Source organism: Varanus komodoensis, unplaced genomic scaffold (genome assembly GCF_004798865.1).
Source record: "Varanus komodoensis strain SLA01 unplaced genomic scaffold, ASM479886v1 scaffold3, whole genome shotgun sequence".
NCBI classification, from domain to species: Eukaryota; Metazoa; Chordata; class Lepidosauria; order Squamata; family Varanidae; genus Varanus; species Varanus komodoensis.
The window spans coordinates 54,445,777-54,459,740 of NW_025335761.1; the positions used below are offsets into that span (position 1 = coordinate 54,445,777).

General features: G+C 40.0%; 1 protein-coding gene across 6 annotated transcripts in view; it reads left to right on the forward strand.

The window, feature by feature from the left end:
- KLC1 (kinesin light chain 1) overlaps positions 1 to 13,964 on the forward strand; it is a 56,311-nt gene that overhangs the window by 19,042 nt on the left and 23,305 nt on the right. For all 6 annotated transcript variants that reach the window (XR_006415319.1, XM_044436315.1, XM_044436318.1 and 3 more), the window contains 8 exons: positions 612 to 837; positions 2,161 to 2,248; positions 3,225 to 3,326; positions 6,309 to 6,482; positions 7,305 to 7,404; positions 8,764 to 8,813; positions 8,899 to 8,966; positions 13,750 to 13,858. Coding sequence is in view for 5 of the 6 variants with exons in the window: in XM_044436315.1 (XP_044292250.1) it covers positions 612 to 837; positions 2,161 to 2,248; positions 3,225 to 3,326; positions 6,309 to 6,482; positions 7,305 to 7,404; positions 8,764 to 8,813; positions 8,899 to 8,966; positions 13,750 to 13,858 (917 nt within the window). In the remaining variant the exon portion in view is untranslated. The remainder of the gene's footprint in view (positions 1 to 611; positions 838 to 2,160; positions 2,249 to 3,224; positions 3,327 to 6,308; positions 6,483 to 7,304; positions 7,405 to 8,763; positions 8,814 to 8,898; positions 8,967 to 13,749; positions 13,859 to 13,964) is intronic.

Consider the following 13,964-nt stretch of genomic DNA (forward strand, 5'->3'; position numbering starts at 1 on the left):
TGGACAACTATGGGGTCTGACTTGTAGATACTTATGACTGAAAATAGCCTCACTTCAGTGTGGATAGTTCAGAGTTGGAAAGGCTGTAACTTTCCTAGTTAGCAATAACTGTGTTTTGCCACAAAGTCTGCACTGGTGTAATCTTAGTTACTACTAATTTTATGTCACTCTCAAAGTAAATGCTGAAGTTAGGGCCTACTTCTGAAGATAAATATGCTACAAATTAGCTGTACTTCAGGTCAGAGGTTGAAAAGAGAACCCCTCACTCTTAGTTCCATTGGCTTGTGAGATGGGTGTGAAACACCTGCTGAGATAGCCATAGTTGGTGAATTTTATAATTGCTGATTTTTCTCATTCCCTTGGAAGCCCAGACCGTTTCAAGAACAACTATGATAAAACAAAAATAACCGCACTTACAATAATGTTTCAGAATATATTCAAGGTGGTATATTCTGAAGTAAAGATGGAGTCATTAGATATAATAGTCCCATTGAAGTCAACCATAGTTTTGATTGAGTTAAAGCATAGGAATGTGTGGTCGTTCAGTTTGTCCATACAGATTATGTGGGAATGTAATGCACTTGTTCAGATTGTGATTTTCCCCCTTCCAGTTCAACAGCCACACAGCAGTGCAGCAGCAGCTGCCCAACAAGGTGGCTATGAGATTCCAGCAAGATTAAGGACCCTTCATAATCTCGTCATTCAGTATGCTTCCCAAGGTAGATATGAGGTTGCTGTACCCCTCTGCAAACAAGCACTTGAAGACTTGGAAAAGACTTCTGGTCATGATCACCCAGATGTTGCCACAATGTTGAACATACTTGCATTAGTATACAGGTTGGTATTTTTAACAGTCTTTTAAATTATTTTCTGGAACCTTTGATATTATGAAAGGGGATGTGTGATGCTGGGAATTCTGTTTCATTTAATGCAATGGAATCTTGCAGCATTTTCATTCTGGCAAATGGTAGAGGACCATGCTCTGGTTTGGTTTTCATTGGGGTTGGGGAAGGGATAGGATTCTGGGAACATTATGAACATTTTTTCCTGGGTTGGTTTCATTGGTGCAAATTATAATTTGTGCTATTTTTAAAAAATCAGTCTTTTGCAAGTGTGCACCTATATCCTTAGGAGGGTCTGAAATGAAAAGACTTGTTGCTTAATGTCCTGTGAAGTGTCTGCTGTCAAATGCAGTAGATCTCCACATGGAAATCCTGCAAATAAGTTAATGTGTTAATTTCTGCTTACTTGACAGCTGTCAAAGGGTGAACTCACCAGTTAAAGAAATGCTGCAAGAAAATCTTTGTTTGTGCAAGTGGGTAGCATGTGTATCATCTCCTGTATGACAAGGTTATTTGTCTGGAACTGATTTTTCTCAGTCTGCTGCACCTTTTCTGCGCTTTCCCATCACTAGTTGCTCAGAAAAACGTGAGCCATCCTTTTTTCAGGAGCATGGAAAATCTTGTCACTCACTCTCAATACAAGTATCTTCCTTCACCTATGCAAAGTAGCACATTAATCTACTTGCAACATCTCTTGGTAAATGTTAATGGGTGGTACCTACTGCACTTGACAGCAGACATTTCAAAGCCAAAATATGTGTAAATTGCCAGCATTAAAAAAAAAGAAATCTGTGCACTGACTCAACCAGTACAAATGCCAGCAGTTGGAAGGGAACAAAATCCAGAGGACTGAATGAAAAAAATCAGTTGGGTTTTCAACCCTGTCAGAGGAATTGCCATACATCCATGCAATTACAGTCTAATAAAATCTTGATTTATTTTGAAGGGATTACTTATGTTAAAAGTAACAATGCCCTACCTGTGTTGTTGTAAAGCAGCGGTCCCCAACCTTTTTTGGCACCAGGGACCAGTTTTGTGGAAGGCAATTTTTCCATAGACCAGAGTTGCAGGGGAGATGGTTTCGGGATAATTCAAGCTCATTACATTTATTGTGCATTTTATTTCTATTATTATTACATTGGGGTATATAATGAAATAATTATACAACTCACCGCTGAGTCTGGGTTTAATGCTAATACATAAAGTTTACCAGGATTCTGAAGCTGGTTCTTGCTTTTGTTGTTGATTTTAATGTCCAAATGCTTAAATGATCCATTTATGAATAGGGCGTGTTGATCATGGCTCTTTCCTAATATAGGGACCAGAATAAATACAAAGATGCAGCAAACCTACTGAATGATGCCTTGGCTATTCGTGAAAAGACCCTAGGCAAAGATCATCCAGCGGTTTGTATATAGGACACAGATTTTCATTTTTGTTTTCCCCTACCCTGTTGTTTTGTTCCTGTAACTGGCAAGTATTTTTCTTTAAGACTTATCTTAATGTTAAACTCAACAGGAAAGTTTTTAAGTCCTGGGTTATCATTAACATCACTAAGGTAGGAGACCCTCATAAAACGTTTTGTACTTTAAATAATTAAGGGCAAATCTCTTTTAATAATACTCCACTTAAATTACTCTCATGACACACATGTCTGATTCTGAATCAATTTGCATGATTTGAATATACCCAAACATCAGTGAAGTATTTAGGCTGAGTTTGTGGATTCCTATTGGAGCTGTTCACACTCATAAGACATTGCATCAGTATAATTTGTTTATTAGGAATATCCAGTTTAATCAACTATAGCTTAATATTACAGAAAGAAAATCTGAAATTATTTCACTTGACCTCATATTTACCTACAGAAAATTTGTGGATTTCCTAATATGTTAAGATTCTAGTCCAGTGCTTCCCTTCCTGTTTCTTGTATCTAATCCGTTGCTCACAAATTAGTCCTAATGAGGCATTTAGCCTCTGGTCTAGGACTTACCAAATAACTTAGTCCTTTGGAAAATCTTATATCATGCTTTGCTGAAAGACCATCAACTGTAGATGTATTTCAATTTCTGAAGCTTTAATTAAATAGGAACCTGTTGGACGGTATGTTAAGTATTCATTAGTTTGGTGAATTGAACCAGAAAATATCTGTTAATATTATTGCAGGCATCCAAAGGTTGGGCATCACTGTGCTAGTTAAAACGCATTTTCTGCTTGTTGCTTGTAACTTAATTTTTTCTTTAATTGAATAAACAATTCATGAGTACTTGTGTATCTGAGCTACAAAGAGATTAATGCACTTGACATGTCTAAGCTGTTTATTTTTCCCCCAAGCATGTCAGTAAGTCTGGTAGCAGACATAGTAGTTTTTCTCTTTTGTAGGTTGCAGCAACTTTAAATAACCTTGCAGTGCTTTATGGGAAAAGAGGAAAATACAAGGAAGCTGAGCCTTTATGCAAGAGAGCTTTGGAAATCAGAGAGAAGGTAGCGCAACTGTTTTCTTTTTGCTGACTTGGTCTTTCTAAGAAAAATCCCCTCCACATGTTTATAATATTGGCAGTGTGTGCATATGCAGATTAAAGTAGATCTTGTGTGTATAATTGTGCAATATTTAGCATTTTATTGAAGTAATTTATCTTACATCGTTTGGGTATGTTTTGAAAATGTGTCACAACTTGCTTTCAGAAAGCAAGAAAAATTATCCTTGAAACATGACAGGGAAGTGGGGCAAGAAGAAGTGTGTTGTGGTTGCAGATAAAATGTTGATAACTTGTTCATAAAGCAACTATAATATATAAAAATAGAACAGCAGAGTTGAAAGGAAGGCCATTGGAAGTACTTAGTACTTCAGCTGTGCTATCCCGGATACTCAGTACAGCACCAGTATCAACTTGAGGGCCAGGAAGCAGGGTTGGCCATAGTCTACAGGAATATGCTTTCCCTCTCTAGGTTTCCTGTTCAGCCAAGTGTAGGTCCTGAGTGTCTTTACCTTGCATTGGGCAATTGTGACAGATTAGGGATTCTGCTGGTGTCCTGCCCACGCTGCTGTCCGTCAGTTTCTGCTGATAGAAGTGGTCTCAGACTTGGTGTTGAGGACCCCTAGGGTGGTGGTTTTGTGGAATCTTAACTTCCATGCCAGGGCCACTGTATTTGGGGCTGCTCAGGGCTTCATGGCCGCCATGGCAACCATGGGGCTGTTTCAAGATGTTACTGGTCCAACACATGTAAAAGAACACATGCTTAATCTGGTTTTCTTCACTGGACAGGAGGGTGAGCATTTGGAGCACCATCTGGTCCTGTTTTATTGGATAACTTCAGTAATTAAGATCCCATGATGTGGACATGGTGCTTGGGTCATGTTTGACCCATTGTATGTGTGCTCAAGCCTTGTTCCTCATGGCACATTACAGCAACTAAGGCAGGGATTTCTAGCTCGGTCTAGGAGGCTGTGAACACCTCCTTGAAGGAGGGAGTGGTGCCAGCCTCTAAAAGAGACTGTAATTAAGTCACTCCTGAAAAAGCCCAACCTGGTTCCAGAAGATGTTAATAACTATAGGCCAGTGGCCAACATCCCCTTCCTTGGCAAGGTGTTTAAATGGGTGATGGCTGAACAGCTCCAGGCACTCTTGAATGCAATGGATTGTCTAGATCCATTTCAATCAGGCTTCAGACCTGGTTTTGGAATGGAAACTGCCTTTGGTGATCCTGCGGGGTGATCTTTATCAGGAGAAAGACAGGGAGAGTGCAACCTTGTTGATTCTCTTGGACTTCTCAGTAGCTTTTGATGCGATTGACCATGATATCCTTCTAGATATCATGGGCTGGAAGTGGGAGGCACTGCATTGCAGTGGTTCCAGTCCTACTTCATTGACTGGCTAATTCCAGAAGATAGTGCTGGGGGATTATTACTGTGTCTGATAGCAATTATGTCAGGGAGTCCCACAGCATTCCATTTTATCCCCTGTGCTGTTTAGCATCTACATGAAACCACTGGGTTACTGGAGGTTATCTGGAGGTATGGGCTGAGGTGTCACCAGTATGCAGATGACATTCAGCTGTAGCAGTCTTTTTCACCAAATCCAGCTGAGGCAGTGGCCGTTCTAAATCCAGGTCTGGGCATGGTAATGGACTGAATGAGGGCCAAGAAACTTGAGGCTCAATCCAGACAAGATGGAGGTATTTTTAGTGGGTGGTTCATCTGTCCAGTTGGGTGATATTCAACCTGGTCTGGATGGGGCTGTATTTCCTCTGAAGGGCAGGGTTCATGATTCGGGATGCTCTGGGACCCGGAGTTATTACCTGAGGCACAGTTGGACTCTGTGGCATGGAGTACCTTTAATCAGCTTCAACTGATATACCAGCTACAACCCTATCCAGACAGAGAAAACCTAGCTACAGTTATTCTCACTCTAGTAACCCCTCATTTGTTTTATTGCAATGTGGTAAATGTGGGACTGTCTTTGAAAACAGTCCAGAAACTTCAGTTGATTCAAAGCAGGGCAGCAAGAATGTTAATGGGGATTGGCTCATGAGAACACAGTATACCAGTCCTCTTCCAATTATGCTGGCTGCCAGTTGAAGTCCGGGCCTGATTTAAAGTGCTTGTACTGAAATTCAAAGTCCTAAACAGCTTGGGGCAAGGTTATCTGAAGAATTGTCTCCTCCTGTATATACCTGAGGTCTTCTTCTTCAGGGGTCCTTCTCTGGAGCCCCTTCCAAAGGAAGTGATGCAGGCAGCTTCCAGGAGAGCCTTTTTGGTTGTGGCACCCCAGTTTTGGAATGTGCTCCCAAAAAAATTACATTTGGTACCTATTTTGTATGCTTTTCAGCACCAGGTGAAGACCTTTTTATATTCCTGGGATTTTAACAATCTTATTTTTTATATATATAACCCATTGTATTTTCATATTACCATGATGCTTCTGTGCTGAATAATAGCAATTGCAATTATGGGTTAGTTCTTTTATTTTTATTATTGTCTGTGAGTCTTTTTAACTTTAGTTTATTTTAACTTTTGTTAACTGCCCAGAGAGCCTTGGCTATTGGGTGGTATAAAAATTTATTAAACAATAAACAAACAAACTATTATAAATATGTAAAACATGTCTGATTATTACAGGGTTCCCCAGCCTTTCTAAGTTGGTGGGCACATTCAAAATGTATAGAGTGTCTCATGAGCATTCTTACAAAATGTCTTCCATTGGATGCTTGTCCATTCATAAAGTGGCTGCCATGGTGAGAATGGTTACTCACGAAAAACTCATTTCCCAAGCAAAGTTAGCAAAGTGTTTACTTGGAATATCTTTGCATTGTGTGTAATTTATTCTAACTGACTTTGATTAATATGTTTGGGATCGAGATATAAGTAGATACATTAATCTGAGTGAATGGATCTTAGTGTGAATGGTATACCTGGATGCTTTTTAAAACATGAAAGGTTTTGATGTGGCTTGCCTTTATTTCTAGGTACTGGGAAAAGACCATCCTGATGTTGCCAAACAGTTAAATAATCTGGCCTTACTATGTCAGAATCAGGGTAAATATGAAGAAGTGGAATATTACTACCAACGGGCACTTGAGATCTACCAAACTAAACTGGGGCCTGATGATCCAAATGTAGCAAAGACAAAGAATAATTTGGTATGTTTGAACAGTGGAGTAAACAATAATGAGAAATGAACTCTTAAACGGCTTGGGACCAGGATACCTGAAGGGAACATCTCCTTCCGTATATGCCATCACGCCCCTTAAGATCGGCTGGAGAGGCCCTGCTCCGAGAACCCCCCTTAAAGGAGGTAAAAAGGGCATCCACCCGGAACAGGGCCTTCTCTGCAGTGGCACCCAGACTATGGAATATGCTTCCCAGTGAGGTTTGCCTGGAGCCAAGCCTATACTCTTTTTGGTGCCAGGTTAAAACCTTTTTATTTAATTGTTATTTTAAAAATTAGTATTTTTACCATTTACAATTGCTTTTATTTATTTGGTTTTGGTTGTGTTTATTTGTTTTCTGGTTCCGATAATTCTGTTGTATTGTCTGATTGTTCTATGGTTTTGCTTTGTTTGGTGATTTTCTAGATTTCGTGATTTTCTAGATTTGGTGCTATTCACCTGCCCCCAATTCTGAAGCACTGAAATGCCTCTCCTAAATATGTCGATATTCTTGGCTCTACCTATTTGCTTTTGGAATGTGTCCCCTGAGAGATTCTCTGGCCTCAAGCTGAAAGAGATTTGATACACTTTGATGCACCTGTGATGTACGAGTGTATAGTACTACTAGTCAGTGCAGGCCGTTCTAAGCACAATAGATTAATGGTCTTCCTCTGTTTAAAGCAGTTTCCTATGAGGCAGAAAAGCACATTTGGATTCAACCCATTGTTATGTGCTGAGCCATTAACCATTAGCTATTAAATGAATCCTAGGACATACGTTTAAAATGTACATTGCTGATATTATGTCTTTCAGGCATCCTGCTACCTGAAACAAGGCAAATTTAAGCAAGCAGAAACTTTATACAAAGAGATCCTTACTCGTGCCCATGAAAGGGAATTTGGCTCTGTGGATGGTAAACATTTATAATATGATGGAACTAATACTAATGAAGATAATGGTTTTTGCCTTCATGTAATAGGTTAGATGGCATAAAATATTTAGAAATTGTTTTAGAAATTCTTATATGAAGTGTTTAGTTATAATAACTTATATAGTCAGACAGAGAGGGATCTTTGCATAATTCAAAACACGTTTCACAAAATATTTTTTTCATGCTATATGGCCAATTACATTTTCTGGAGCTGCTTTTGATACATGATGCAGAAGACTTGTTTGAGATTTAAAGCAAAAATTTCAAAACCCACTGGGCATGATTCCTTTTAGCTCTTTCACTCTGGTCTCCTTTTATAAGTTGTCACCAAATTTCACACAGGGTTTTAGATGATGATAGTAAGAAGAATGGAAATATAAACATGAAAATTAATACATACTAATTATCCAATCTAAAACATTTGGGGTGTTCATTTACCTAATAGAATATTGGCAAACAGCACAGTAGCTTCATTGCAATGAGTTTATTATGTAAACAGTATGCATGAGGTGTTCAAAGTGATAAAAGCAAAGTAAGGCTGTATATGTTCAAGCAAACAGCTTCGCTTGTGTCAGCATGTGTTACTTGCAGTTTGGTTCAAAGCTGACATCAAGGATACCTTGAAAGAACATTTTAACAGTTTTGTAATTCAGGTTTCTAGTTAGCATTTTTCCTGTACAAATCAAGACACCTGTTTGGAGTTTGTCTTGGTTTTAACACAGTGATACAGTTTGCATATTACACAGCAATTCCAGGTTGCTTAACAGCAATTACTCATTGTTTGTTGAGACATTGACTCTGTGTTATTTAGTTCATAAGCAGTCCAGAGGATTTGAGTTTCCACATCATGAAACATTCTATTCTTAGGTTCTTAATTGAAAATGGAAATAGCAGGCATATGGGAGGCAGCACATGCATAGCTTTACTTAAACCTGGAAATTCCTGGGATTAAACCACCCAGGAATTGCAGCTTGGTGTGCGAACTGGCATAGTGTGATAAGAGGACCTTCTGCTATGTTCATCTTGTTCCAGAAGCTTTAGGCACGGCTCATCTATTTACAGAGTATAGGACTGTGAGTAAGTGGACTTGATGCCCTAGAACTATGAATAGATGGGTGTCTCTGTACCTTTTTGTAATATTTTATTTATTTATTTATTTATTAAAACATTTTTATGCCGCCCCATTCGCCGAAGCTTCAGGGCGGCTTACAACAATAAATAAAACCAATAAGTTAAAATATACAATCCTTATATCCTTAAGCATTCTTCTAGAAAGCTAGCCTGTCCGTATGTAATGGTAAGTTTATTTCATATAGTATCCAATATCTCATTTTTACATAGATGAAAACAAACCTATCTGGATGCATGCTGAAGAGAGAGAAGAATGCAAAGTAAGCATAAATCTGGAGTTAAAAATGTATTCTGTTGAAATTTTTATAGCCTAAGATGCAATTTAATACATTGTTCTCAATTTAGGGCAAGCAAAAAGACGGCACAACCTTTGGTGAATATGGAGGCTGGTATAAAGCTTGCAAGGTTGATAGGTAGGTACATTTTTCTTAAAGCATTTTAAATATTTGAAAAATCAAACTAATAGAGTACTGGGAGAAATCCTCATAGTGAGGAAATCTTTATAAATGAACAGTGTAATGTCACAGTATTATTGTCTCTGCTTTCTGGTGGAACCTGATGTACTCTTTGTGTTTTAAAGGGGATACATATAATAAGCTGCTCTCAGACAAGTTTAGTACTTGCCACAGGCAGAATTTTCTTCTAACCAAGCTAGGGAATTTTCATTGCTACCTCGAAGTTTGTTTTGAATGCAGTTGAGCCAGGCACTTACACAATAAGAATGTGTTTTTGCTGCTCAGATGCAGTTAGTATTTTTGCACCTTCGTTTAGATGTAACTCTTCCTTGATTTGTATGTATTCCTCATCTCTAATCAAAGTCTGAATAATCAGTGGAATTCTCAAAAGCCCAATATTCCACTTTGGTTGTATAGCTTGTGCTGCTCCGCATGTGACTTTTACGTGCAAACTGTCTCATTTCCCAACTCTGATAATAAGCAGCCTGTTCAGGGGCATGTCTATTGCAAATTCTAGCTTTTGTCATCTGGAAATTCCATAACTAGCTTGAATCCACACAAATATAGTTGTTGAGTTCTTCTAGTAATTGGGAAGTCTTGGAATGCCTGCATACTAAAGTTTAGGCCTCTAACTCTGTGGTAACTGCCATCACAATTTTGAGAGAGATTAAAGTGTCTTTCCTTCTTTTTGTATAAGTAAATACTCCCATGTGTAACTATATTAAGATACAATTGTTTTTGATCAGGTTATGAAACGTAAACTCTATAGCAGAACAGCCATTAGAAATACCCATCTGTAAATCTTACCTGCCCTTTTCCTGTGTGTTATACACCAGTGTGCCATCTCTGATACCCTGTCTAGTTTTGCTGTTGCATTATAGGAGAGTCAGTTTGCTTCTTGCTTAGATGTTATCATTCTGTGTATTGTTTCTTTCCTCAGTCACATGTCACAGGTTTCTTTGCCCCTAACTAAACAAACAATTTTGCAGTGCTAAAGAACTACTCTCAGTTGCTCAGCAGATGCTGCTCTTTACATGCCTTTTAAATCTTTTTTCCCCAATATGGAAGTAAGTCAGAGTTATCTAGGGCAAGGTAGCCTGTCAGTTGTTTTGGCCTACTACCCTCACTAAAAAAGCCCTCCCTGGATTCTACTCTGTTGGACAACACAGGGCTCCATTCTATCCCCTCTGCTATTTAGCATCTATATGAAACCGCTGGGAGAGGTCATCAGGAGGTGTGGGCTGCGGAATCATCAATACGCTGATGATACCCAGCTTTACCTCTCGTTCTCCACTAATCCAGGTGAGGCAGTGGCTGTGCTGAACCGGTGCTTGGCCGAGGTAAGGGAATGGATGAGGGCCAATAAACTGAAACTCAACCCAGACAAGACGGAGGTCCTGTTAGTTGGCGGATCAGGTTTCGGAGAGGGTGGATTTGACCTGGTCCTGAATGGTGCAACACTCCCTCTTAGGGATAAGGTCCGCAGCTTAGGAGTACTCCTCGACCCGGAGCTTTCTTTGGAAGCTCAGGTGACAGCGGTGGCGAGGAACGCCTTCCTTCAGCTTCGGCTGATTAATCAGCTGCGCCCCTACCTGGAGTACGACTGCCTGGCGACGGTGACACACGCGCTGGTGACTTCCCGCCTAGACTTGTGTAACGCGCTTTACGTCGGGCTTCCCCTGAAGACAGTCCGAACACTTCAATTGGTGCAAAATAGAGCTGCCAGGTTGCTGACAGGGATGGGGCATTATGATCACATGACTCCAGTCCTCCGTCAGCTTCACTGGCTTCCCATTGAAGCCCGGGCCCAATTCAAGGTGTTGATTATGACCTATAAAGCCCTAAACGGCTTGGGTCCTGGCTACCTGAACGAGCGCTTACGTCCGTATATGCCCGACCGCCCTTTGAGATCTGCGGGAGAGTCCCTTCTCCAGGAACCCTCCATGAAAGAAATTAGGAGAGTAAGTACCCGGAGGAGGGCTTTCTCTGTGGTGGCGCCCAACCTATGGAATTCACTCCCCAAAGAGGTCCGCCTGGCACCATCGTTACGGGTTTTTCGGCGCCAGGTAAAGACCTTTTTATTTAAACATCATTTCAATTGTTAAAACATATGATCTGGCCAGGGCAACTTCTTCTTCCTTCTCTTTCTCCTCCTATATTTTAATTTTATACTGATAATTTTAATTTTATATTTGTAAGTCAATGTATTTTTGTATTTAATGGTAATTTATTATGTACTATTGTATTTCAATGTATTTTATCATGTTGTAAGCCGCCCCGAGGTTTCGGCAAGGGGCGGCATAGAAATGTTGTTGTAATAATAATAATAATAATAATAATAATAATAATAATAATAATATTGGCCAATATTCCATTTTTGGGCAAGGTATTAGAGTGTCTGGTGGCTTCCAAACACCAGGGATTCCTGGATGAGATAGTGTATCTAGATCTATTTCAGTCTGGCTTCATGGGTGAGTATGGAACAGAAACAGCTTTGGGTACCTTGGTGGCACATCTTCACCTAGAACCAGATGGGGAGACTGTCCTTGTTGGTTCTGCAGGACTTCTATTTATTTATTTAAAGCTTTTCTATACTGTCCTCTTACCAAGAGTCTCAGGATGGTCTTACAATAAAAGAAAATAAAACAAAGCATTATCTTCTATAAATCACAATTTAAATGATAATTTAAACCTTAAAATGTTGGGAAAATAAAAAAGTTTTGGCCTGACACTGAAAAATGTAAAGTGTTGGCTCCAGGTAAACCTCTCTGGGGAGCATATTCCATAATCGGGGTGCCACTGCAGAGAAGACCCTTCTCCGGGTAGGCATTCTCCTAATCTCCTTCAAAGAGGTCTCCGAAAGAAGGACCTCTAACCCAGATCTTAAGGGGCAGGCAAGAAGGAAAGGAAATGCTGCTTCAGGTATGCAAGTCCTAAGCCACTTCTCAGTGGCTTTTGATCCCATAGATCATGGTATCATTCTTTGTCACTTTCCTGCAATGGGAATTGGAGAGACTGTCTTAGAGTGGCTTCATTCTTTCCTGAAGGAGCAGACCCAGAAGGTGGTGCTGAGGAACTCCTGTTGAACTCCTTGGCCACTGATCTGTAGAGTTCCTCAGGGTTCTGGTCTGTCCCCCATGCTATTTTACGTATACACGAAACAGTTGGGAGAGGTTGGTCAGAGTTCACAGCTTCAGTGTCGCCAGTACGTTGAGGATACCCAACTCTTATTTCTCCTTTCCATCTCACTCCAGAGAAGCTGTATCAGTCCTAAAACAGTGTTTATTGGCAGTAATGGATCGGGTGAGGGCAAATAAATTGAAGTTTAATCCCAACAAGACAGAGGTGTTCTTGGTCAGTCAGGAGGCAAATCAGGGAATAGGGATTAAGCCTGTGCTGGATGGGGTTACTCCCATCCTAAAGACACTTCTCTTAACGACACAGGTTTGCAGCTTGGGTGTACTTCTGGATTCAACCCTGAGTCTGGATGTTCAGGTCTCAGCAGTGGCTAGAAGTGCAATCACTTGGTCAGAACTAGTGTACTAGCTGCACCTATTCCTTGAGTTGACTGATTTGGCCACGGTGACACATGTCTTAGTAACATCCCATTTGGATTGCCCCATTTGGATTATATGGGGCTGCCTCTGAGGAGTGTTTGGAAACCTTAGCTAATTTGGAGAGCTGCTGACTGGGGCTGACTGCAGGAAGCACAACTCATGAGAGCTTCACTGCCTCTCAGTCTGTTTCTAGGCAAAATTCAAAGTGATGATGACCTACGAAGCCCTTTACAACTTGTGTTCAGGCTATCCAAAGTTTGAGATACCCTATCTCATCCAGAACTTCTGGGGAGGCCCTTTTCTTGGTCCCACCACTTTCAGAGGTACACTTGGTAGAAACACAGGAAAGAACCTTCTCAGTCACTGCCCCAATCTTCTGGAATACCTTTCCTAGGGAGACTACATTGGCCCCTTCCCTGTAATGGTACCGTAAGCATGCTAAAATATTTTTATTCCAGCAGGTATTTGGGAATGGCCTTTGCGTTCGGGCTGGATTGATTGTACTGTTTATATTTTTGTAGTGTTTTTAAACTATGTAGTCCCAAACTCTGGGAATAGGCAGAAATAAGTAGAAATATAACAATAGAATCATATTTGGGAGGGTGTTTTCCCTCTTGCATTAGAATCAAAACAGAGGTTTCAGAGTTGCTGAAATGAGATATAATACAGAACTTAGCATCAGGTTGATGAGTCTCATGTGCCAGAAAGTTTTGTGATCTTTTTAGGCTGAAAAATTCAGCAGGGCTGACATGTAGAAGTGGAATGTACAGTCTGTATCTTTCTCAAGGTTATTGCTTCAGAACCAGCCTAGCTCTGTAACAGATAGGAATAGTTATGGAGACACTTGATGCCTTCTTGCAAAATCTTTGTCTAAAAGAACTGCAAACAAGTTGTTGTCAGGGTCATTTTCCATGGCCTGCAAATGTTTAACTAACAGTAATAGCATAATTTTGCCAGATACTAGGTGTAAATTATGCAGCTTTCTAACCTCATAGCTTCATGCAATGTCTTCATAGACAGTAACTTGCATATTTGCAGAGCTCTTAGGAACTTTTCACGAGTAATAAATGCTTGTTGGCATTGACTTTAATAGAATATACCACAGTATTATTAAACATGAATGTTTCAAATTCGGAATGCCATGGTCTGTTGTCAGAAACTAATCGTGATTTTTAATTTTATAGTCCAACAGTCACAACTACCTTAAAGAATCTTGGAGCACTTTACAGACGCCAAGGCAAGTTTGAAGCTGCTGAAACATTAGAAGAGGCAGCAATGAGATCCCGTAAACAGGTAAGTGCCAGTTCTTTGTTTTTCTCATTTTGTTCATCAGGTTTTTCATTTCTAAAAAGTTCAAAGGGCTGGAGGTTCTTCCCAACAAAGAATGGTAAATAATCCT